This window comes from Cydia pomonella, chromosome 12 (genome assembly GCF_033807575.1).
Source record: "Cydia pomonella isolate Wapato2018A chromosome 12, ilCydPomo1, whole genome shotgun sequence".
Classification (NCBI taxonomy): Eukaryota; Metazoa; Arthropoda; class Insecta; order Lepidoptera; family Tortricidae; genus Cydia; species Cydia pomonella.
The window spans coordinates 8510857-8536598 of NC_084714.1; the positions used below are offsets into that span (position 1 = coordinate 8510857).

The 25742-nt window shown below is 35.7% G+C and overlaps 1 protein-coding gene across 4 annotated transcripts in view; it reads right to left on the reverse strand.

Annotated features, from left to right (window-relative positions):
- Window positions 1-1949: 1949 nt before the first annotated feature.
- The window catches only part of LOC133523423 (protein phosphatase 1 regulatory subunit 16A), a 53782-nt gene continuing 29989 nt past the window's right edge, over window positions 1950-25742 (reverse strand). For 2 of the 4 annotated variants that reach the window (XM_061858995.1, XM_061858998.1), the window contains 2 exons: window positions 10770-11241; window positions 1950-7908 (listed from right to left, as the gene is read on the reverse strand). In XM_061858995.1, the coding sequence (XP_061714979.1) occupies window positions 7658-7908; window positions 10770-11241 (723 nt within the window). In that variant the 3' untranslated portion in view covers window positions 1950-7657. The remainder of the gene's footprint in view (window positions 7909-10769; window positions 11242-25742) is intronic. The other 2 variants (XM_061858997.1, XM_061858996.1) reach the window with 2 other exon arrangements.

The window sequence follows — 25742 nt, forward strand, 5'->3', positions numbered from 1 at the left end:
TGCAGACACAGCAGTAGCGTGTCACACGGTGTCTGATCCGGCAGAACACGGCTTCGTCCCGAAAAAGTTTATATCTAAAAAAAATATTGCGTTCATTGCATTGGCATAAGTTTTTTGATTTAGAAGTTTGTTGAATGGGGGCATTCGTCTCTTACTAAGTGCGCAATCCAGTCTTATAGTTATAAATGTACGTACCTAATGCTTCTATTTAAGAAATATTAGGCTAAATAGGTATTTATTTTTAAGTCTCGTCTACTAAAGCCTAGGGAGTCTAACAAAGGTACATACAAAACATGAGTAATTAATGTTAGGGTGCACTAAATGCCCACTACTTTAGAATTTTATTTTTGTACAGGACTAATTACGTCGCTAGTTCTATACTTGTCATGAAGTTACAAAAATGGAACTAGGGCCATAGCTTTCCGAGCACGTGTCGTTCTGCAGTCAAAAGTTTGACTCTTTGGAATGAATACCTATTTTATTTCAGTACCCAACTATATTACCTACATGATAATTCCCATGGGTAATACAATTTTTGTCAAAAAATAGTATCTTTCTTTAATTTGCGAGCTTAAACACCGTGTACGCAGTAGGAAAACGTCACAAACACGCTTCGAGATAGCATGTGTGCGTGACACTATTCGGCGCCACGCCTGACGTAACCTTGCCCCCTATGACGGTCGCCGTCTGCCGCAGCCGCAGAGCCGGCGTGACGTTACAGCGGGTAAAATAATCCTAATGTGCACCCAAATTATCCCACTTCTGATCATTGGAATTAAATAAAAATTATAGATTCGGATTCACCGGATTTTTGTAGCCTATAGGCTCGAAGATTTTGTAGAAATACGAGTTTTTTATTTTAATTAGTTTAGACAAAATCAAGCATACAAAAAATATTTTATATGCATATAGTTGCAGTCAGTGTATTAAATACATATCGTAAATTCAGTTTTACCAAGCTTTAGAGAAAATCGTGGATTTTTGACCATCACCTTGACGTGTCCAAGTTGTAAGTGTCAGTTTCAAAGATAAGTAATATAAACACTTGTCAGTTAAGTAGGTAAGTATCTATTATAACTCTTTTTTTAATGATATAGGGCGCAAACAAGCATCGTCTTATGGTAAGCGATTGCCGTCGCCCATGGACACCCGCAACTGGACGTGGTAATCCCACGTCTGACTATTTGAGCCTATATTAGGCTTGAAGATTTTGTAGAAATACGAAGTTTTAGTACTAAGTACGGTCATGTCTGAGAATATCGATACGGACAAAGTGCCAAAAATATGTGTACACTACGCTAATATATGGGCCGTAAAGTCGTGATTGTGTCGATGTTTTCAGACGTGACTGTACTTATACAAAACTATATAATTATATAAATATATTGTTATGCTGGCATAATAGTCAGTGGGTCCATATATACATATTGCAAATTAAGTTTTAGCAAGTGCCTACCGAGTAGGTAGATACTATGCGTGAAATTTTGTCCATCGCCTTGACGTGTCAAAGTTGTATGTTAGTTTCAGAGATAACATAGGACTTATCAGTTGAGTAGGTAAGTGCGTATTGCAAATAAACGCTGTAGCGTATAAAATAATCCTAATGTATTCCCAAACTATCCAACTTCTGATGGTCGGAATTCAAATATGACGACGAATTTATATTCCACATTTTTTTTTGCGAAAGCAATGCAGCTTGATATCAGCACATAACACTAACTATTTCTTAAACACATAAATTAAAGAAAACTCGACAAAGCGTGTACGCTATGAGGAGTTTGGTATACTGCATGTCCGACATTATTTTGCTGCGTAAACGCTGCGTCTACGTAATTTGAACGTCGATAAAGGAGCCAGTTCTAAACCGGTTTTAACTAAAATGTAAATAAGTAAGTGGTCTATACCCATATCTTCACTAGGAGGTAAGGTTAATAATAATAATAAACATATTTGGTTTAAACAATTGGTTTATTTTTACATTATAACAAAAAAGTAGAATTTTTCATACTTATGTTTAAATATTATCAGTTTTCATTAAAGTAAGAATAACACACCTAGGTAAATATTGCATTTTTGCGTTTTCGTACGTGCATTTTTTATGTTATAAATTAACAGTTAGGTAAATTATCTTTTTGTACCAAATTTAACTTTTATCTATTTAAACATAAGTTACATAAGATTTGATAGAATAATAATATAATAAATAGTATCAGCTGCACTTTGAACACCCATAATCGTAAAATGGATGTACGCACCAAAATAATCATCAGATTTGAATAAGACAATATTGACTCGTAATATACATACTTGAGTTCTTTCACAGAATGGACAGAATGTCTAACACGAAAGCCGACCTGCCATTCAAATGAAATGGTAAGTAATTTTTAAGTAATAAACATTGTATATAATAATTTTCACAACATCCAATCTATTAATAATAATTACATAATCAATATATTTTATAAAACTCTTGATGGAAGTTTTCATACCAATGTTATAACTACAAAGCTCAAATTGTGTTGGTAAGTTATATATTTTCTACTAATGTGAAACTAAGAGTTATAGGGATAGTTGCAGGTAATCTACACAACATGTGTATATTTGTGGCATGTAGTTTGAACAGGGCAAGACACTAGAGGGCAAGATCTAATAGGAATCAATGGACAACACTGAGATACCAAACATGTCTATCGATATGTATTACTAACACTACCAAGGGTATAAATAGTAAGAATTTAGCAAAAAGTTTGTAAAAATGAGCAATAGAAATCTTTAGACTCGTTTAAGATCTAACTGCGTTAAAAAACACTACAAAACCATTCGAAATGTGATTATTATTTTCACATAAAATAGGCATCTAATGTAAAAGAACACTTATTTTGACACAAGAGTTGTGACGTCATTCCTCGATAAAGGTTTAGCAGTACTTATAATAAATACGTCTATAAATACAATGTTCTGAAATTTTATTTTAAATATCCCTAAGAAATTTTGCAGAAATCACTACTATATATTATACTTTGATAATTTAGGTACGCATCTAATAGTATTCAATGGTTTACAGACAATGTTGTTATCACCGTCTAAGGCAAGACCGACTGGAGGCACTGGTATCAACGGTCTCATAATCATAATATACAAAATATATTTATAAGTTATAACACAAATTTAGACCTTATCAGTGGAATATAATTATACTAGTGATATAACAGATAAATTCACCTTGATCTCAGCATAACACGACAATTGCAAACAGACTACTTTATTTTGGATTTTGGTAAATTTGTGGGGTTTTAATTTATTTTTCGGGTTTATTTTTAGAAACACTACACACCAACGTCGTTACTGAACATTCTTCACAACCAACACTTTTTCATTTATTTCACATCACCTCTTTTGTAAATATGTATTATTACGCTGAATTACAATTTGAAACATATGTAAACGGTTCAACTTATTTTTATACTATTCCTGGTTTTAATATTTTTTATATAATACAATAGCAATATCACAAAAACGCAGTATGTGTAGGTAAATATGTAAAATGCATTCATATAATAATACTGTTATAAAGAAAAACAACCAAAATATAAATTGTGCTTATATATCTCTCTATAAGGCCATTTTGTATTGCTTAGACAATTCTGAATCATTTTATATTTAAGTATATTCTTGGGACTATTAAGTTGGGGCTTTCATAAATTGATATAATGAGCCCAATTTATTTTATATCTTTAAAATGTTTTATGCGTAATATTATTCTAAGTTAACACGTTCCGAAAGAGTGTTAATAACAATAGTTTTCTAAGTACTTTTTAAGTACTGAAGATTAAAAAAACATCTACATTACTTGTTTACACTAGTGACTAAGATATGGACGAATGAATTACTACTGGATGGGACCTAATGAAACCCACATGACATTAATATTATAAGAACATTATCATATAAACCGATTAAACTCACTCAATACCCACTGTAGGTCAGAAATGATTCGGATATCTCTGGAATCCTTCATCAGGATAAATCATTTCATTGACTCAGCGTGCTGCGCACTTACTGTGACTATTTCGTGCTTTGAATCGCGTTTATATTTAAAATACAAAGTTTATTAATCTAAAAACTTTCTACTGTATGGATCAAGCTGCCATTAGAATCTAACAAGAATACCACAGACCTTGAACACTGGATAATATCGAGAGAAATAAAGTAAAATGCATAAACTACAATAATCTAAATAGATAATAAGAGTTCTTCAAAAAGATAAAATGCAAATAGTTTGTTTAGGTTTTGATCGCGACTAAAACGAATAGGAAAATATTGGCACGCATAGAGTATTTAGCAATTGATGAACAAGAAAAAGGCACTCACTTACAATCCACACGTTACGTACAACGTTGTCATATTCATGATGCGGAGAACTTTAATATATATTTAGTGCCGCTAAAGGTTTTAGGCCTCGGTCTTCCTCGTAACACTGCGTGTAGCGTTAAAATATACAAGGTTCTACATATATAACGACACCTTTTACGCAGTCTACCTACGTCAACGGGAGACCAAAGTCTTATAACCGGGGGTTTTAGTCTACAAGTTCTACTGGGGTCGTGCTCAAACGTTGTCGTAACCTGTGGATGTTAAACTAAACGCGCTGTGGCCCCCTCACTTTGTCAACAGTCAGCTGTTTAATCTCATTAGTGGATGGGCAGTTTAAACTACTGTACTACATCTCCAAGTAGAGATATGCTAGACATTTTTAGCGCTGAACGCGTTTATTACTCATAATCATAGGACGCGCGTAACAACTCTAGAGTCGAAAGACAACGTGTCATACGTTAGTCAGGCTACCTTCTGTCCAAAACACTTGAAACACTATTTTGTGTTTGCATGATTACACGTTTAGACACTCGTCGAGTATATCTCTACATGAATTTTGTCTACTTTGATCGTGTTATATACCATTTCTTAACAAGTACTTTATCAAAAGGTAACAATCAGCCCTTAATAAAAACACTGGTTAAATTTAATAAATGTAAATTGTTAACATAGTTTGCTCATATCACGCCCAAACATTAAGTAATCACTATGTAGGTATTCATAACAATTGTCTTAAATTCGAAACTCAATGCGAAGTCATTTGGAATGTTTTTAAATTGCAATCATTACGATTTATTAGCATTAAGTTCCGTTTTAGCAATTATGTGTCAGAATTATCAATTTGTAATCAATCGTTTTACCGTAAACCAATGGTGTGTATAATTGTCACATGATTTTATAAGAAATTACGATAAATTTTTTGTAAAATTCAAAACTAAATTCCGACAGTCAACTTTTTGTAATGTTGGTAAATTTGGATGAGATCATGCCAGAATAAGGTTGACGGTAAAAGGAATAAATGTCAAAAATAGTAAAATAGGGCTAATTACATAAAAGTATATCATTTAGCTAACTTTACTAGTATTGCATTAAGCTTGTAATTTAGTTTGTATTTTGCCTCTCCGTGTACCTTATTCCAGTTTGAAAAATTCTTATGTTATTTATGTTGTATATGTAGATTATGTATCAATACATCAATAGGTTTATTGCCAGCAATGGTCCACGTAACAAATACTTTTTGTACAAGAAGCGATCGAATCTAAGGAACAAAATGTCATAGTATCTTGTTTTAAATGCATATTCACAGTATTATGTTCCAATAGGGCTTCTGAAACATTTTAACTATTAATAAATTACTTATACATACCGAGCTACATAAATATCAATTTCTTACATATTAAAAATAATTTATTATTATTTTATGTCATTTTATATAATTTGCTTTACAACTGAACCGGGAGGCACTTTATGTATTGCAATTAGGTTCTATAATAGAATACGTAGTGTAGAATAAAATACTGATTGATACTTTTGTTAATAATGCAATGTTGTACAAAATACTCTTTAAAATATATAATAATGCAGTATTTAATATATTTTAAGTACTCAATTTCCAATCACAATACTTTGTCTACGCATATAATGATTTCAAATATGAATAAGTTAATTAAATAAAGGAATGTTAACTAGGAAAATGGTAAGGCGAAGATGACGCTATAAAATACGTTCATCGGATCTAAAAGATAACCCTTACGTATAGGAATCTGTTACAACTTATCTCTATTTCTATAACCCAGATAATTACAATGACAGATATTGATATGTCAAATTCACAAATATTGTGGCCAGCTTAGGCAAAATAGTGTTGTCATATTGTAACGGATTCAGAAAGCAACATTTAGTGACCGATATTTTAGAAAGGTAAACACGGTAAGCACGAAGAATTTCGTACATTCACCCGCGATTTCCTATCTTTAACGCACGCGCATGATTACATTGCTGTCCCGCTGGCACAGTGGCATTAACCGCCGGCATTATCGCACGTGCATGATTACATTGCTGTCCCGCTCGTAAAGTGGCATTAACCACCGGCATTATCGCAGGTGCATGATTACATTGCTGTCCCGCTCGTAAAGTGGCATTAACCGCCGGCATTATTGCACGCGCATGATTTACATTGCTGTCCCGCTCGCAGTGGTATTAACCGCCGGTATTATCTCACGCGCATGATTACATTGCTGTCCCGCTCGCAAAGTGGCATTAACCGCCGGCATTATCGGCGGGAAAGCAATATAATTACGCCTGATATAGGGATAGGAAATGGCGGGTCAACGTACGAAATTCTTCATGTTTAGCGTCCTTACTTTAGTCGACCTATTGATGTTTTTTTTTACCACAAGTACCCAAGGGTCCATACACACGTTTTGCGGTAATCAATTTTAGCACAACACTATTTAAAAGAACACACGAAAACATTTAAGTATCTGGGATATAGAGATTTTACTAAAATATTAGCAACCATCTTACCTCTAGGTACAATAACTGTTGAGCTCGTGCAACTATCACAATGATCTTAGCACATTGGCAAGCCGTAGCTGTGAGCTGCAATGGCAATTCCACCGGCATACGTCTGGACCCCATTTTATATAAGCACAAATCACATTGTTGTAGGTTGGCAACATTGTTTGACCAATGATAAGCGGGCTTTTGAGCAGTGTTGCCGGTTTTGATTAGTACTACTGTAATTTGTAGCTTTATAAAATCGAGACCTGATCTCAAATGGGATTGATAGGCGGCCTAGGACTCTTCGAAGTACTATCTCTTACATAATTAATTCAGAATATACACAACCTAAATGTTATTGGCCATTTTTACAAGAAGTCACTTTTTAGTTGGGTCAATCAATTTTTTCCTGTCTCTTTTTGCATTTGTTACATCTCAGCATAGACAGAAGCCCAATTCTACTTAGGAGTATGTATTATAACATTTTTAAAAGAAAGTATTTTTAAGCCAAATAATTTTATTATATTAAGTAAAGTATTTTTCATTTGTCTTCTGGCTTACGGGAGAGCACAACTAAAATTGATCAACCCATTTATAAGTTTGAAAATCAAATATTCTAGGTTCCACTTCGTAACTTAATAGTGACATTTTGCAGAAATACCCTATCAACACAACAAGCATAGTACTCGAACCGCCCCAATTTGATCGACGATTAAAAATAAATTCCCAAATTAGTTTCGGAATGATCAATCAGACTTTAACCCCGCACTTTCACACAAGTCTACATAATGATACAGCACCTGCGCGACCTCGTGTCCCCGACGACGTCGCTCGTGTGTCCGGCGAAGCGCGGCACGGCGCCCGCGCTCGGCGACAGCGACAGCGGGTTCAGCTGCACCGGTAGCGCCTCCTGGCCTACGCCCTCCGGTAATGAAGTTATACTGTGGTTGTTCGTTGATGTGAGACTGTTCTCCACCGGGCTCCCGTTTGTTCTTATCTGCGATCGCTGCTTCTTCAAGTCGGCGAGGGTGCCTGAAATTATGGAAGGCTGATTAAGGATTGGCATGAGAAAATGTTTTGGGTTACTAAGCTTTAAAAACGTGTTAAGAGCAAATCGGTCACTAACTCATTATTTAAATCTGATTTGGACATTGTTAGTATTTATGATCGGGCATGGGCAAGCAGTACGGTGTTTTATATAACTATAACTAGCATAGTTTATTTCTAAATTGAATAACATATTTTTAAAAAATCTTTAAAAATAGTTACATATATGGTAAAGGAGCATTCCATGGAAATCGGTAACTTTCTCGTCAAAAATTTCTTGACATTTTATATAATTTCACATTATTCAATTACGGCTTAAAGTATCATCTTTAAGAATTTATATACAGCTTGTAATTTATTTAACATTTTTTTAAATAATAGCTACATTTCGAGAACACTGTAATAAACATCGCGTCAAGTAAGGAAACAACCCCGATTTCTATGTTTAATAACAACTTTTATTTGGATTTTAATTAAACATGGCTGGTATAAAATCAAAACTATATGTCTACTTTTGACGTTGGCACATGAATTTATTAGTATTTTCGTGGTTTCTAATTGCTATTTGAAAAAATGATCTCGCACTCGAAAACTGTCGTTTACCTAACAAAGAAACATAATTTGTAAATTATAAACCAAACTTGAGGGAAGTGTATCTCAAAACTTATTTTCTAAACAGAATTTGTTCAGGATAGCATTTGTCGAGTGGATTTTGTTGTGATTTGCGTGTTAATTCGTACTGATTTTATTAAAAGATAACGGTCGCTTACATAACGTGTTTATTAGAATACGTAGACTAAACAAACGTTTAGTGCGTGTTCTAAGCTTGATTCGTCTACAAATTTTAATGGATCCACCGCCTAAGAAGAGCTCGAACAAAGCGAGACAGAAAAAGTATCGTGAGAAAAAAAAGAAGATCCAGACTACAAAAAAAAAACAAAAATGTATGTAATTTTTCAAAAATGTATGCCGGACTTATGTGATTTGTTCTGACTGTCCCAAAAACAAAGATACCATTTTTGTCTTTATAAATCATTTGTACGACTTAATATCTGAAGACAACGATGCAAACATTACCGACGTGATTTGGGGTGATGGCCCATCCTCGGAGTTCAAAAACAAATTCATGGTTCGTTTGTTATTTTATTTATCCAAAAAATATAAGAAAACCTTTTCTTGGAAGTATTCGGCCACATCGCATGGTAAAGGAGTAATAGATGGTGTAGGTGGAAATGTTAAGCATTTGGTGCGTCAGAAATCAATGTCGCAAGGCCAAGTAACACCCGTACAATCAGCAGAAGATTTTGCATACCTCGCGTCAAGTCTCGTGTCAAATACGAAAGTAATATATATATCTCAAACAGAAATAGACGCCAAAGTGGCAGCATAAAATCCATGGGAAAAGGTGGATGTAGTTCCTGGAATATCAAAATTTCATATTTTGTACTGTGATGGTGAAATATTAAAAGGTAAAGTCCATGCATTGGACACGCAAGAAAAAATATTTAGACCAAAGCATGCGAGATTCTTGGTGTAAAATCGTACGTGTCGCTTACATAACGTTGCTGTCGCTTACATAACGCTACACATTTTATTTATTTTCTTTAAAATTATTAGAAGAACGAAACTTTTATTTGTTGTAAATAAACGACTATTGTTTTATTTACGAGTGTAATTTTTCTTTATTCCTCTTTGTCTCGTATTTCGCTAAAACTTTCGAAAATATCACTTATGTTTCAGACTAGGTTGATTTGTTGTCGCTTACATAACGTTTGGCTGATACCTAGTTTCTTTACGAACTTGGACATTATGACAAAAGTAGTTAATGGATGTTTTTAAGTACACATATAGTGTTGTTATTATATAATTAGCAAATGACGAAAACTCAATTGAAACGAGTAACAGACCTGTAAAGTCTTAAAATATAGTACGAATGTCGATTACATAACCATGGAATGCTCCTAAAGTGTAAACCATAAAAATTGGTGGATCAATTTATTCTTATCACTCGTTGCCACTGACTCTTTTTTTTTTCTTTTTTGAAAGAGCTTTGTACTGGCTAACGGGACATAATAACAATTGAACCACCAAAATGTAAAACGAGAAAAGGATGAACAAAGAATAGATACATGAAAACAAAATACATACAATAAATCAGCATGCATAGTGACAAACTACAATACAAATTACATCTAACTATAACAGAACGATTGTCACAAGAGAGTAGTCTTGCGAGTTAAAGCTCGGCCGTGTTTTAAAAAAAACGCGAAGGCTACTTAGTCACAGATAAAGTTATTCCCTTTAGATAGATTTAATGATTGTCCGTTACGATGATGTTTTCTTATAGGCTCTAAAAAAAACTGGCATGTCAGATTGAGCGAACATTATGTGTTAAACTATCTATAAAAATTGAGGATTTTTTAAAGTCCCGTGATTCGATCCGACAAAAGAAACAACATTCAAATTCCCATTTGTCCTTATCAGTAGAGCTAGAATACTGAGAATTAGAATTAGTCGAATTACCTACCCAGTTTATGCGAATCGACCATGCCATTCGGACCCATAGTGACTCTTAAAACTCGACCAAGACCTAACTCGCATCAGTAGGGAGAAAGAATATCAACGAACACGGCATGCAAGTCATGCAACTACAAGGAGACGCTTGCCTCAGATATGCATCCTCGAGCGCTCGACCCGGGGACCGCAGGCCCCTTCCATTACATGTATTTATAAACCATCACTGTGCAAAAACTGTTAGATAAACGTTTTATATAAATTGTTAAAAACTGGTGCTATATATAGATATGTGTTTGTTACGAGGGTATCGTAAGGATGCATATAATTACCTGCGTTAATCATGACGGTGACATGAACATTGATTTTACCATTATTGTCTGTGGTGTAGGTGGCAGCGCCCTCTGTGAGGGCGATTTGGTTCGGGCTCACTACTAGGTCTTTCCTACCGTCAATCGCGTCCTCGTTTTTGAGGGTATCGTTGTCTTGGCCTTCGGGGGCTTTTCGGATGCCGTTGGGTAGTGGTCTTTCGTAGTGCTTGGGTTCTTCTTCTAGGACCGGTTGGGGGGCGTAGTGTGAGGCGGCGTTGACGCCGAATAGGGGGTTGGTTATTTTGGGTTGCGTGAAGGTTTTTTCCTCGCTCTCTCTGTGCGGCAGGTACTGGTGTTTGGGGGCGTAGTCAACGTTGCCGGAGTCGACGCTTTGGTTGGACATGGTGGAGCCGGTGGAGAGACGCTTGTGCGTTAAGTCGCCGGGAGGTATATTAGCAGTGTTCTGATCATTTTCCACGCCGTTCGATAAGCCCTGTAAAGAAAACAAACGCAGCAATTTTAGAAATATCTATAATGAGAATGTTTCCTACAGTACCCTATCATTTGCAACATTCTACAAATCGTATTTGAAATTGTATGCGTTTTACCGGTACTTTTTACCGCTACTTCAAATGGTTGCGTCAGTCTTGGCGTGCCGACCGGCTCAGTTTACGGGCCCGTGGGTTACGTGATGCATGTGAACAGTGTGTCGAATGTTGTCCAGCATTGCAAGGTCTATATGTACGCGGACGACATGTGCCTGGTGCTCGCCGGCGGGGATCTGTCGGACATGGTAACCAAGGTGCAGGACGATTTTGAGAACATTACCAAGTGGGCGCACGATAATGGAATAATATTGAATATTAACAAAACTAAATGTATGAGAATATTTTCACCGTATAATAAAAAAGCAAATCAAATAACGTCGAATGATATTAGTATTATAGGACACACGTATGAATGTCTTCATTGGAATAAAAATAATTGTACATGTAGTAAAATTGAATTAGTTGACAGTTTTAGATACCTAGGATTATTAATTGATACACATTTCAACTGGAAATTGCATATCAATCAGGTATGTAATAGATTGCGAGCTATATTGGGGCAATTTTATCATTTAAGCAGAATAGTCAACAAGCGCACCTTGTATATTGTCTATCATGCCCTGGCGGACGCATTGTTAAGTTATGGACTCAGTTACTATGGACGTACCTTCAAAACATATTTAGACCAAATAAAACAACTCCAAATTAGGTTAATTAAATATTTAGTTGGGCGAAACACAAGGAATAGGTATAAACATCAGTATGACTCACTGTTCTCATATTGTAGAATTCTCCCAGTGCATTGCAAAGTCACATACTTAAATGTTATCAATACGTATTATACAGATGATTTTAAAGTACAGAAAAAGAATAAACGTGTGACTCGCTCATCTAAAAAAGTAAAATTGTATCAACCTGCAGCCAAAAACTATTATGGTCGGAGAACCCAAGAATACTTAATCCCAAAAATTTACAATGAATACCCAATATTGCTAGATATCCCTAAATTAAAAATAGGTAGCCTGAAAGAAAAATTTAAAGAAATATTAATAGACAGATTCGATAACTCCATAAAGCATGAATAGTAAATTAAATACCTAACATTAATATTAGTATCATAAAATAACTTCATATAAATCAACTATTGTAGTGCCTCTTGCCACTTGTGTTGTAAAAATATAACGAGTTGTTAGTTTATAAACAAACGTAGTAATTAGCGTTAAGGTAGTTTTTTTACGCACCGCTGTGCTCCTGTCCCGCGCCCGCGCCACCAGTATTGAGTCACCAATCCTACGTTATACCTACTTCATAATTGTAATACCTACATAAAAATTGGCCATGCCGGGACGGTAGGACAGTGCAAAATTATGTACCTTTTTATAAGTATAACGAGCGAGCTCATCGCCAACAAACTGTCTCGCAGTTTGGCGAATATTTTGTTTTGTGGTACACATATTTTATATTTTAATGTTGTAATAAAAAAAAAAAAAAAAAAAAAAAAAAAAAAAAAAAAAAAAAAAAAAAAAATAGCGTTCAAAGCATTAATTAAATTGGGGTAACTTTGTTAATTATTTTCATATCAAGTGACAAATTTTCATCCTTCTTTAGTGTATAATTATTAAGATACTTAAACTACCTAAGCAGTTTCATGAAAGCTTGCATCATTATATCTTCAAAGGCACGGAACAATTTGTGATAAACTCAAGCCCGGGAGTCAATATAAGTAAGTAAATTATTGACATTCATCGTACTAGGTATAGTTATCATAACCAATAACCATCCACGCACAAATGATTTCGAATAGTGATCATTTAGTCAGCCAATCGTGTAAGTAACAACTCGATCACGAGGCTAGGTTAACTCTCTTAACATGAAGGTAAAATTGAATGAATAGTAATCTTTTAGGCTAGATCATTTTCAAACTTTTAATGGGGCTTCATCTGTGTATGTATGGAGTGAACACTCTAAGCTTATTTGTTAATCTATTTTACAGATAAAGATACATACTCTTATGAACGTCAAATAAAGCTACGCCGGCTCTAACCCTACACCTCTGACCCGAGAAGATTTAAATCCCTCCTACGACGCTACGACAGACATCACAGCGATTATAAAACTTAGTAGTAAGGTAGAAGTACTAGTGCTCGACGCTGCACTAGTCACCGACATGGGCACTTTATTTCATGGAAATATAGGTTGAATTTGAACAACGAAGATTTTTCTGTATTCGAACTTAATCCTTGTCACTTTGACATAAAGTGCCCATGTCGAGTACTAGTGCAGCGTCGAGCACTAGTACTTCTACCTTAGCTAACAACATATTGTACGCGCCAAATTATGTCCATCTCTACATAATTATATTAAATCATCAGCACATTCGATTTGCCGGCAGCCATTTAAAATTTTGTAAGAACACTTTTAACCTACAGGTATTTAGTAGTGTCTGACCGAGAAGCTTCGGTTCGGCCAAAACTAGAGAAAAACCGAACCTCCAAGTCTCGGCAAAAATCAGGTTTCAGTCGAGTAGGTGATCTTTTCTTTCTTCCTAGCGTTGTCCCGGCATATTGCCACGGCTCAAGGGAGCCTGGGGTCCGCTTTGACAACTAATCCCAAGATTTGGCGTAGGCACTAGTTTTTACGAAAGCCACTGCCATCTGACCTTCCAACCCAGAGGGTACTAGGCCTTGTTGGGATTAGTCAGGTTTCCTCACGATGTTTTCCTTCACCGAAAAGCGACTGGTAAATATCAAATAACATTTCGTACATAAGTTCCGAAAAACTCATTGGTACGAGCCGGGGTTTGAACCCGCGACCTCCGGATTGCAAGTCGCACGCTCTTACCGCTAGGCCACCAGCGCTTATTTTCAGTCGAGTAGGTGATATAATATTATAATATAGGCCTAGACTATGATTGTTTAAACTTATTTTTATGTTTAGTTTTTAAGTTTTTTGCATGCCAGACGCTGGTGAAATATGTGTTATATATAATATTGTCTGACCATCTAAACAAAATAAAGTTATTTGTATGACCATTCGGTAGCGTCAAGAACATAACCCGGTCTACTGCGCGCAGGCGTTAAAAAGTGTGTTCGAAATAAAAACAGAGCATAAACAACACTGTCAACACTCCTTTTAACATTTGAAATCCTGCTATAATAAAAATAGTAATGGCATAGCAGACTTGTCGCGATACTGTAGTTGGAACTGCAAACTTACCTACTTACAACAGGGAATCATGTTCGGGCTCATTGCAGTGATCTCGATGTTACAGTTAGATGATTGGTGTAATGGTTATAACGCGATGCCGCGAACACTTTTTACGGTAGTTACATTTACGAACTTAAGATACAGATGAAAACGAATCTATACAACATAACATTTTAAGGTAATATAAATAAAGTAAATAGAAATAAAGCCTTATACCTAATGTCGACCACATTAGACGTGACCTGAGGGCTGATTTTTTTAATTTCAAGCGCTCGTATTCGTTTCAGTGTTATCTCCACTACTAGGCGTGTAAATTCTACTAATAGAATTGAAAACGAGTGGTAAGTGCCACTAGATTCCCCATTTCGCCGTTTTCCACAGATTTTCGAGTGACGAAATCGAGCGCTCGAAATCGGAAAATCTGCGTAAAAATCTTTTCATATCAAAAATGACCAAATTCACAATCAAGTACGCGCATGTAATATCTCTGGTGTTGCAGACGTCCGTAGGCTACGGTGACTGCTTACCATCAGGCGGGCCGTATGCTTGTTTGCCACACGTGGTGCATATAAAAAGAGTAATTATCAATAAACGACATTCAGATGTTTCATCATTTGAAAAGTGAAATCAGATTTAAGGCCTTTGCTATTTTTATTATTATAGTTCTTCAAGAATTGCTATAGCTCATTTAAAGGGGTAGAACAAGTAAACTACTTATACAGACTTGTTGAATTTCTGCCGGTAAATAAATGAGGCGTTCCATGCCTAAAGGGTCCTTATGCTCCATGTGCATTTAGGCATGGAATGTCACAAATAATATAACCAGTATAAAACATATCCTATCACTTCATTTTTCTTTAGAATTTCTGTTTAGGGTTAGGACTGGAAAAACATGTGTTTATGGAGAAATAGTGTTATACTTATGTAAAAAATGAATCTAACAATAATTAAAAGATAAAGATCTGGTGGAATACTCTATTCGAATTATAATAATAAATAAGCAAATGAAGGAAGCTTATCAAGCAACCTTCACTACGTAATATTTATATTTCGCTTTTGAATTATTTATATGTATGTAATGTATGTATTATACGTAACCGTCTAACAATCATTAGATGCACTCGTGGTATACCGGGTGGGGCCTATAACAGGAGCAAAAAACTAAACTGCAGGTAGTACTCTTCAAACTGACCAACATTTGTTCAGCGTCTTTTAAAAATAACTTGTGTTTTGATTTTTAGTGCACTTCAAAGTTTATTCTAAGACGCAATTTCTTGCGAAGTTTAAGTGTGACTAGCAACGATGATGGCGTACATTGAAGATAATATTTAATTTGTATGAAAAATTGTAAATCTTAAGACTGAGAGACAGAGAGCCCGGTATATAATCTTAAATGAGAAAAAGTTTTAGGCGAGCCCCATGATAGGATATTTCTTAATAAGTTTACAATTAATTATTTATTTAATGTGTAGTGCAGTAATTAATGTAAAGTGTTGATAAAATCATAAATAATAAAATTCTAGTTTTATATTATGATCATTAATCGTTAATGTTATTATACCACATACGGCACTGGCCATGTATCAACTTCATGTTATTTTCATAAACTTTCTATTAATTCTTTGAATATTTTCATCGGCTGGGTGAATCTCGTAGAAATTAAACCAACTAGGTAATAGATACAGTCGCAATCAGATATATCGGAGCGGCCAAGATGCTCAAAACCATCTGAACAAGCATTAGGCCTTAACGATAGAAACATATCTGAACACGCCTCTATTGTTAAGGCGTTAGAGTGCGTGTTCAGATGGTTTTGAGCATCTTTGCCGCTCCGATATATCTGATGGCGACTGTAGAGAAAATCTGAATGTACCTATTTAATAATTATTTCAGAGCTTTTTTTGCGATTTCTAGCACATGGAGATGGCACATTATAGCCCAGCATGAGGAAAATTTTAATAAACAAATTAGTAAACAAACATACTCGATAACGAAGTCCAAGAACCTGCGGCTCCTTCCGTATCCGCCGCAGATTGTCATTTGTCAAAAACATAATATCCAATGACATGCTGAAGCAAACACTTTAAAAAACACCCGCGAAAAAATCCTTTGCGAAAACAAATCGCTAACACTTTATGTGGCCATAAAGTAAGAGTTGAAGTGCGAAGAACTTTTGAAGTATATCGAAATGCATTATCGAGAGGAGGAATGTGCGTATGCGCGCGCGCGGCGCGGACTGAGCGGCCGGCGCCGGCGGGGAAATCGCAGGAAAACTTAGTCCGTGGCGCAGTCAGTCAAATCAGCACCGGAACGGGATGCCACTCACTGAATGTTGTAAATTTAACACGTAAACAAAGAGCTCGTTCTGTTTGCATAGTTGTGGGTGATTATAGACAAAATTAGAATATCTTACTGATTATGAATATGAAATTTAGGATGTTTCGATATTTAGATGTTTGCTCCACAATACGGCTGAACATTTGGCTGAAATTTGACTTATATCCCGGATTAGGGTATATGATACCCACTTTGCTGTAATTTTAACAATCAACAAAGAATTCTCGCGTTTTGTTGCATAGTTGTAGGCAATTTGCGTTACGCAGTTTTAATAGGCTCAATAGGCTGATGATACCTGAAGTTACGAAAGCAAAAGTATAATAATCGGAATCCAAATCAGACTACAGAGCAATCATAGACGTAAGAAATATTGTCTGAATTTAGGCATGTAGCAGATCATCGCGACAACTGAGTTATCTATCATGCTTTTATGAACATATCGAAACCCTTCTAGCTCACACTCGTTCAAGTTACGCGGTAAAAATTTGTTGTAATTAAGACTTTTTATTTGAGCACCATGGAACTAATTAAAACATTTTTTTCCCTGTAATTAGTACGTGTGCACAGTACGGTATACACAGACAGACAAATACATATTATTGTCAATTAAACTAAATAGTGTTAAATACTAAACTAACTAGCTTGTCATCCGTTAACGTAGGGCAAACGCCAGTGTTGGGAAAAAAGTAATTGCATTACGAATTATGCACTGCAATTACAAAATGTAATTTGAATTATAAATTGAAATTACGGAAATGTAATTTCTAATTGCATTAAAATTTCACTATATTACAAAATGTAATTCGCAATGCAATTAGAAATTACATTTTGTAATTTTAATTCGTAATGCATTACTTCATGCATTAGAAATTACACTCACTTAGTAAAACATTTTCATTGTTTCTAATAGCATGCTATACTTGTTTGTGGGTTTGTGTTTTAATTTAATATGTTAAGGCCAAATTTTGCAACTCAATTTTAAGGAACTTTCCTCCTCAAAATTTTCAACAATTTTTTTTACATAGTTGTGTTAGTATTTTAGTACGTGTTTTAGATCTTACTTTCAACTTTGGACGCTATTTTTGTCAGTCCAAAACAAAAGGGACTTTATGGCGGTATTTTTAGGTGGGTTGATTGTTGTATTAATAGTTAGGTATATGTTTCTAGATTTTTATCCCTTAGATAACTTAATTTCCGCCACAAGGTCCCTTTTATTTAGGACTGTCACATATATGTACACTTTTACAGTTGACTGTACCTCCCGGATATGATTATATTACCATTCGAAGATTTACACTTAAACTTGTTAAAATCATATAACTAAGAAAATTTAAGACTAAAAAAATACTTATATTTAAGCACTTTCTTTAAATGCTTATTAGTAATTTGTATTTTGGTAAATGTTTATCCAATAAATGTTTTAAACTTGACTGAATATTTACCTTAACCATTCCACGTGGATAAATTTGATCCTGTTTCTGTAAGTAATAAATAGTTTACACAACGTAATTGCGTAATGCAATTACGAATTAATGTAATTTCAATTAAAAATTACCAGGTAATTCAAATCAAATCTAATTCAATTACGAGCGTAATGCATTACAAGTAATTGCATTAAATGTAATTTAATGCGTAATGCAATTACAAATTAATTGAATTATGCCCAACACTGGCCAACGCCATGTCGTGAAAACGTTTTGTGCAAGACTCCCTTATGTATATTATTACGCAAAATTATTTAGAGTCAGACAATGTCATGCTAGTAACAAATACTGTTAGGGCTCAGTAATACCGTCCTTTCCCTTTCCTTTCTGTGAAAAACAGTGACAGTGGAAAGACCTCTAACCCTTTCGCTCTACTTGTATTGATTGAGTAGGCGTAGGGCAACCCATGGAATGGACGCACATTTTCCAACTGATCTCATTTTAAAGACGATGTAAAACAGACTTTCAAGGTTACATTTTACAGGCGCTAATGATAAAAGGTTTTGACCTAAATTGGTAGCAAATGAAGGTATTGTTACAATATTTCCAGTTCTAATGAGTGCTGCAACGCAATTACGAATAGAGCGCAAATGAAGTACACCAACAGAATGGATTCCACAGCGAATGGAAAACAAACGTTCGTGACGACACTACATAACATACAAGTAAATATAAGATTGCTTGGTTACTAAACATATGAAAGGCTAGGAACTCTAGAAACCTAGTTATTATAAAGGCGATCTATTAAAAAGTGAAGCCAAAATACGACTAACTTCATCTCTCGCGCTTGTCAAAATCAAATGAAAGAGCAATATATTATGAAAGAATGAAACAGTAAAAATGCCAGTAGTATGGTTGCCGGTAGCAACCTTCTTGACTTTATTGTTATATGCAAGGGTATATGATAATGGATGTCAGTTCTGCGACTAATCATCATTATGCACTTCTTAACATTGTAGGTATGTTATGTAATGGGTATGACGGATTGTTGTATTGTATGGGAACAGTTAATTTAAATCATTACCTCGAATGTTCTAATCACGAATGGAATAATATATTTTAAAACTTCAGTATGGATATTTTCAGTTCTCATTCGGCATTGGACTATCGTGGGGACTATATAGCCCAAGCCCTCTCGCATATGAAAGGAGGCCTGTGCTCAGCAGTGGGACGTATCTAAGCATAATTCTTTATTTATTTATTATTAGGACTCGTGAGACAACGCGGTAACCTAAAAATTTGAACTCCAAATGTTGAAAAAATTTATAGCATGTAACATTTTACTGACACATAATAAACAACAGATGAAATGAATGAATGACTTTAAACAACAAGTAACCAATCTAAGTAGCTTGGATACCGTAAGTAATCTATTTTAGAAACAGAGAAAGTATAGTCAGCAATAATGAGCATACCGATGAAATGTCGAGCATTCCCCACACGAATTAACCTACCACAATGCGAGCACAATGTATATGTACCGGTACAGTCAATGATATTATTACATTGGTATGTAACGTAGTGCCATACAGAAATAAGTAAGCATAGAGTGCTCACTCTATACACCAGTTTTCTTACCAAAACGCTTATTATTTTCATAGTCGACACCTAGCGTCGAGTAGCGGATTTATCAGTACTGCTACATGACAATAGATGTCGTGGCGAGCGATAAGTCTAATGCTCAATAAGTTTCAGCTAATTTTATAACCGGATTAAAAGGAACTCTATTTTCAACTCCTTCTGCGTGTAATATTAGTTTTGTACATTGATGAGCAATATACCTTTCGTCAGTAGCGACACCCGTGACATCTGGTGTCAAGTAGCATCCGCTACTCGACGCTAGATGTCGACTACGAAAATATAAGCGTTTTGGTAAGAAAACTGATGTATGAAGTGAGCACTCTATTGTTACTATTTCTCTATGTTTATGGTTAACGTTCCGAAATAATAACTTAACTTCGGTAATAGGCAAGTGCGTAAAGATTGCTGCTCATAAACCGTAATTAACCTCATTCAAATTATAATTTTCTACGTACGTAAATAGAAAAACTTTTACTTTCGACCCTTTGGTACCGACTACAACTGAAGTAAAGCCAGTAAAGTGTCAGAGCTTGAATTTGCAGCTTTTAAAATAAAACTTTAATAAATACATGAATGCGTCAACGGTAAAGTATTACAATATGTCCGCAAAGGCAGGTCAAGTAGATAGCTGTACCTAGGTACAGTCCAGAGCATTATATGGTAACCAAGTTAGGTATTCAAGCGCTTTATTTTTATTTTTCAGTAACGAATTTGTCTATCGAATCCAGTTAGCAAAACATAGCAAGTATTTTTATTTGTATTAATCTCTTTATTTTCTCTGCATCGTCATTAGGTACTTGAAAAGTAAAATTCGAGAATTTTTTTGAGAACATTTCCTTGCACAACTGTATTTACAAATAAAACAGGAATAGGTATAATATTTATGTTATAGCCAATACGGATAGGTACTTTAGTGATATGAGTAATAACGCAAATAGAGAGACGTAGACGCACGTTTCGTGCATAGTGTTGATAGTAAAGATGTATTTAACAAACAATGACATTGAAGCACTGGTATTTCACAAATGTGGCTCTCGGTAGATCATACAAACACCATTTTTAGGGTTAGGTAAACAAATAATACAAACATTATCTCAACATTGCAATCATAAAATACTGTACTCTTTTTCTTAGTAAAATTATTATTTTGGTTATAATATACAATGCTCCACTTTAGAAAACTGAAATGCATAAATAAATATAATAAAAGATGACACCACCGGCCTTCCGCGACAATCGAAATTCACAAATTGCGGAGATCTTTATCTATTTACCCTCTCTAAGACGTAATTAGAGTGACAGAGAAAATGCCCGCAATTGACGTACTTCGATTTTCGCGGTTATAGCCCAGAGGCCAAGTCACAATCGTTTAAAGTAAACGCCAGTCGAAACCCCAGGGTGCGTAGACAAGATGCCAATCGTTCACGCTCCGTAGCGTAGCGTAGTTATCTCTCTCTATCACTCATCGATATTAGTGCGACAGAGACAGTTGCGTTTCGTTCACTAGCGTTAAAGATTGGCAATTTGTCTACGCACCTGTAATGAAAGGAAATTATCACGTGACTTTTCGGTTGCAGCTGTCATTCCACTACATTTTTACTTTTCTATTATAGGCCAAACAAAAAATTAATTCCCAGCAAGCTGGAAATCGTTTTAATACCTTAATTTGGTCTGAATGTGTGTAATCCTAGTTTGCTCTATTCCAGGAGGTCTGCATACAATTTTGGTCTTTTTTAGTTTTTTGCTTGTAGATCGAAAACGGTACGCCTGACAGAAAATTTGTTCTAATCATGATGAAAATTTATATCTGAGAATCCGAAAGGTGCCTTAATATGAATTAATAGTCAAGTCTGTTAAGAATGGCCGCCACTTTGAATTATTATTTTTTGTACAATCATGTTAAAAATCTGAACACGCCTTTTTACCAGTGTCTGATTGATGGTAGGTTTCTTCTACATCGAGTGGTTTGGCAATCCAAGGAAAAATTTATCTCCTACGGCTCCCAAAATTTAAGCACAACTCCTGGGATGGAGCAAACTCGGATTACAATTACGAATTAATTCCACAAAACACTATTTTTGGATTTAATTTGATTGGCCTATTAGCGGATTGCGGTAAAAGATAGTCATCTTGGCTACGGCACCAGATCGGTTGGTCTACTGATCTGATAATACGCTCAATTACAAGCTTGCAATTTCTTTTATCTTTTAAGTATGACACACAAAAAGCCTTTCAGCCAAGTAATAATTGTGGGCATTACAATAGCATGCACCATTTAATGTATGATTGTGATGTTTGCCCAGATCTCACGTGGTCGATAAAGCGTGAAACGATTGGCTGATAATCGATGGAAATATGTTAATAAGGATGGAATTTTATCTAGTTATAGCTAAGCGCCGGTAAAACTGTCGTTTCCACCTAAAATTGCAAGTCAGGATCTACCGATAAATATAGGTTTCGCCTGAATCACAAGGAATCCGAGTTCAAGCACATGTAAACCGTCACTAATTTTTAACACATTCGCTGCCAACGTTTTCGTAGCGCTACGCTCGTAGCCGATCCCAGCGTTTTCCCGCTTTGTAGAGGAAAGCGACTACGAACAGAGAACCCTCCGAGCGGGTGTCCGGCACTCAATGTGTTAGGTCTTTGTTTATCTGAATGTAACTACGCAATACGTGTTTTTTATATAAATTATGTGTATGTATATAGGACGATAATAATCAGTATAAGCACACTGGTAAAGTTTGTTTGGAAGACCGTCTCTTGTCTACAATAGATTAATTTGTAGAAAGGTACCTTACTGTTTCTTTTGTTATTGGTATGCTATAAAGAATATTTGTATTGTGTCGTATTTTAAACTTGTAGCATTTTTGTGGAGCTTAGGTCAGTTAAGTACCAGATCAGGCAATTTCAAAGGCGATTGACCATATCGATTTGTATACTTAAACTACGCTGCTACGAATATGTTAAAATTTAGAACAAATCATCCGAAATAATATATTATAACATATAAAATATAAAAGTAATATATAAAATAACTTAATTACAAATATTTAAACACTCACAAGTTGAATAAGTTCTACAGATTTAACAGTATAGTTGTAAACATCATTAAACTAGCACTAGTAATTTGACTGTAAGAGTTCGCACGCAACAGTGATCGCAACCAAATCGGCACCAATTGCTGTATTTCGACAGGCACGATTTAATCGCCTACAATAAACCTAGGTAATGCAACGTCTAGCTTAATAGAACGTTTTATACGTTGCACCATTGTCCAAGTTTCCGTTTGATCGTACTTTGTCATTTTATTGGAAATTCTGAAGCATTTCTAGCCAACTGCATATCTAGGACTCCTAATGAGTCAATGACGGTTTCTAACAAATGTACACGATGGAGTATTTATGACAACTCTCGGTCACCACACAGAGACGCTACCGTACGTACTTCAAGTAATTTAGACGGGAGCGCGACCGTTTATTTCAGTTGCGACTAATAATTCAGCAAATTAAAACTAAACGCGTAAGAGACAAAGATAGTTTATTTTCCAAGTCAGCATATTAAAATGCGCTTATGAACTTCAAATAAAGCTACGCCGGCTCTAACCCTACACACCTCTCAAGACTGAAATCCCTCCTAAATTCCATACACATTAGACATTATACGTCATTATAATTTTGAGATTAGACATTACTGCGTTTACGCTACCGTATTCCATGTTTTTACCGTTTTTTAACTAACGTCATTGCGTACAATGTTGTAAACCAACAATGGTGTAAATCCGTCCGATAGCAAATGCATCACCGTCCGTGCCAATTAGTGGCTTGTCACGCACAGATGACCAAAGAATTTGAACACCGTAGTACATACGCAGACTATAGCGTGAATGTTCTAATTTCATTTCATGGTTTTTCTGTATATCCGTTAGTCGTAAATTTTACGAGAAACTATTTAGGTTAAGAGTGTAATTATGATAGTGTTAATTAAAATCACTAAGAATGCATTTACATTTCTTATTGAGTACGGATCAGGCCAACCAGCGTAACAATGATCTCGAGATACGTGATAGCTAGGTGTAATAGGAGTGTGCTTACATTATTTATCTCGTGTGCTCAATTAGCGTTTGGAATATCATCCCTGTAGTTTTATTTATTAAATTTTCTTCGTCTTTATTTGCAGAAGTAATAGAGCAATGATAGACTTCTCATATTCTACAAAATAAAGAACAGTATGTGATGTGTCATTACTTTTTTGTTTGTTTCATGCTGACTGTGTATATGGATGAAAAATATCTTACAGTGAGTTGTATTATAATTGATATCTTCATACGATTATACATTCGTCGATTATCATGACCAAATTTTAAGGTTCAGTTTATTTCAATCATAGTTCTGAGATAAATTCAGTCTCTTAACACCCACTGTCGACGGTAGTACATATAGCCTTTCTTGAAGGACGCCATTTGGCGCTGGTGAATGATGGACGGGGTTATGCTAATGATAAAATAAAGGTCCTTTTTTAACAACGCACGATTGAAAGAGACAAACACTGTTATTCATAATAATAATAAATAATAAAACCGCAGGGCAGCTTGTGGCGAGCTGTTGGGGAGTAACGACCCCACGGACCCGAGTACTCCCGAGAGTCGGTCAGGGTCTCCGTCTCCGGCGTGTCTTCGTCGGTCGGAGTGGACCCCAAGGGGACCCGCAGGACTCTCAGCTCTGGCTTGCCTTCATTGGCCGTCCAGAGAGGAGTCGTTGGAGCTAAATGCTCCAGGGGTGGAAGTGAAAACTTGCATAAGACGCGAGTTGGCACAGTGGCTGTTATCAGCCACTGGGTAGAAAGCGGCGTACACCTCTCGACACCCCTGAGCCGCTCACACCGGTGTTGCTCCTGGTCGTCTTCACGACGGCATTTTCAGGGGCCCATCTAGTGGGCGGCGAGTCACCGCCTGCCTCGATAACTAGTGAAAACATTGTTATGGCAGGTGTCCGGACGTCTTTGCAATAACCTAGTCTCATTGTCCTCCCAAACTTCAATCCATAGACCGTTATACTGTTCACTTTACTACAATAGTCCCAATGCCTGTTGCGACCGGTTCATTGGTGTCTATTGTTGCGCCCGTGAACGGGTTCCAGCAGGCGTTCTACATGACATTAAAGCTCTCCAAGAGGCCTCTACGTGTTGGATCTATATCCCCATGCAAGCCTATCAAAAGACCGGGATTTATAGGCCCGTGAAATCCAAGGAGATAAATAATAAAATACTGTATTGCACACTACAAAATAAAAGTTACAGAGAATTCATTGGTCTCAAACAGTGTAGGTAACAACAAGCGGACTTATCGCTAAACAACGATCTCTTCCAGACAACCTTCAATCATATTATCATGTAAACAAGCGCGTTTTAAGCAATTTTAATTAAGGTCAATGTGGGGAAGACCGTCAATAAGGGAAGGCCATCTACGAGCTCTTTCGTCGCTTTTAACTCTTGCGTTTGTACACATACTCCTCTTATAGAAAGTTTCTTTCTGACTCTGATAGACTTACGTATACACATAATAAAGTTCTTAGGTCTACCATCATAGGTCTTCCAGGAATAAATTGTATATGCCGATCTTCCCACATTGACCTTAAGAACAGCTATGTAACTTTATGATTAGGTAACTTCTAAACAAGACCCTTACTCCTCGTACTAATTACAGTTTCGATAACAACCTCTACAGTCGCTCATCCACGATGCGGATTTGCTCAATGTACAGATTAATAATGGAGATAACCTCATATTTCATCCGGGCTCATATTGTTAAAATAGACACTAACAGGAATATTTCATTG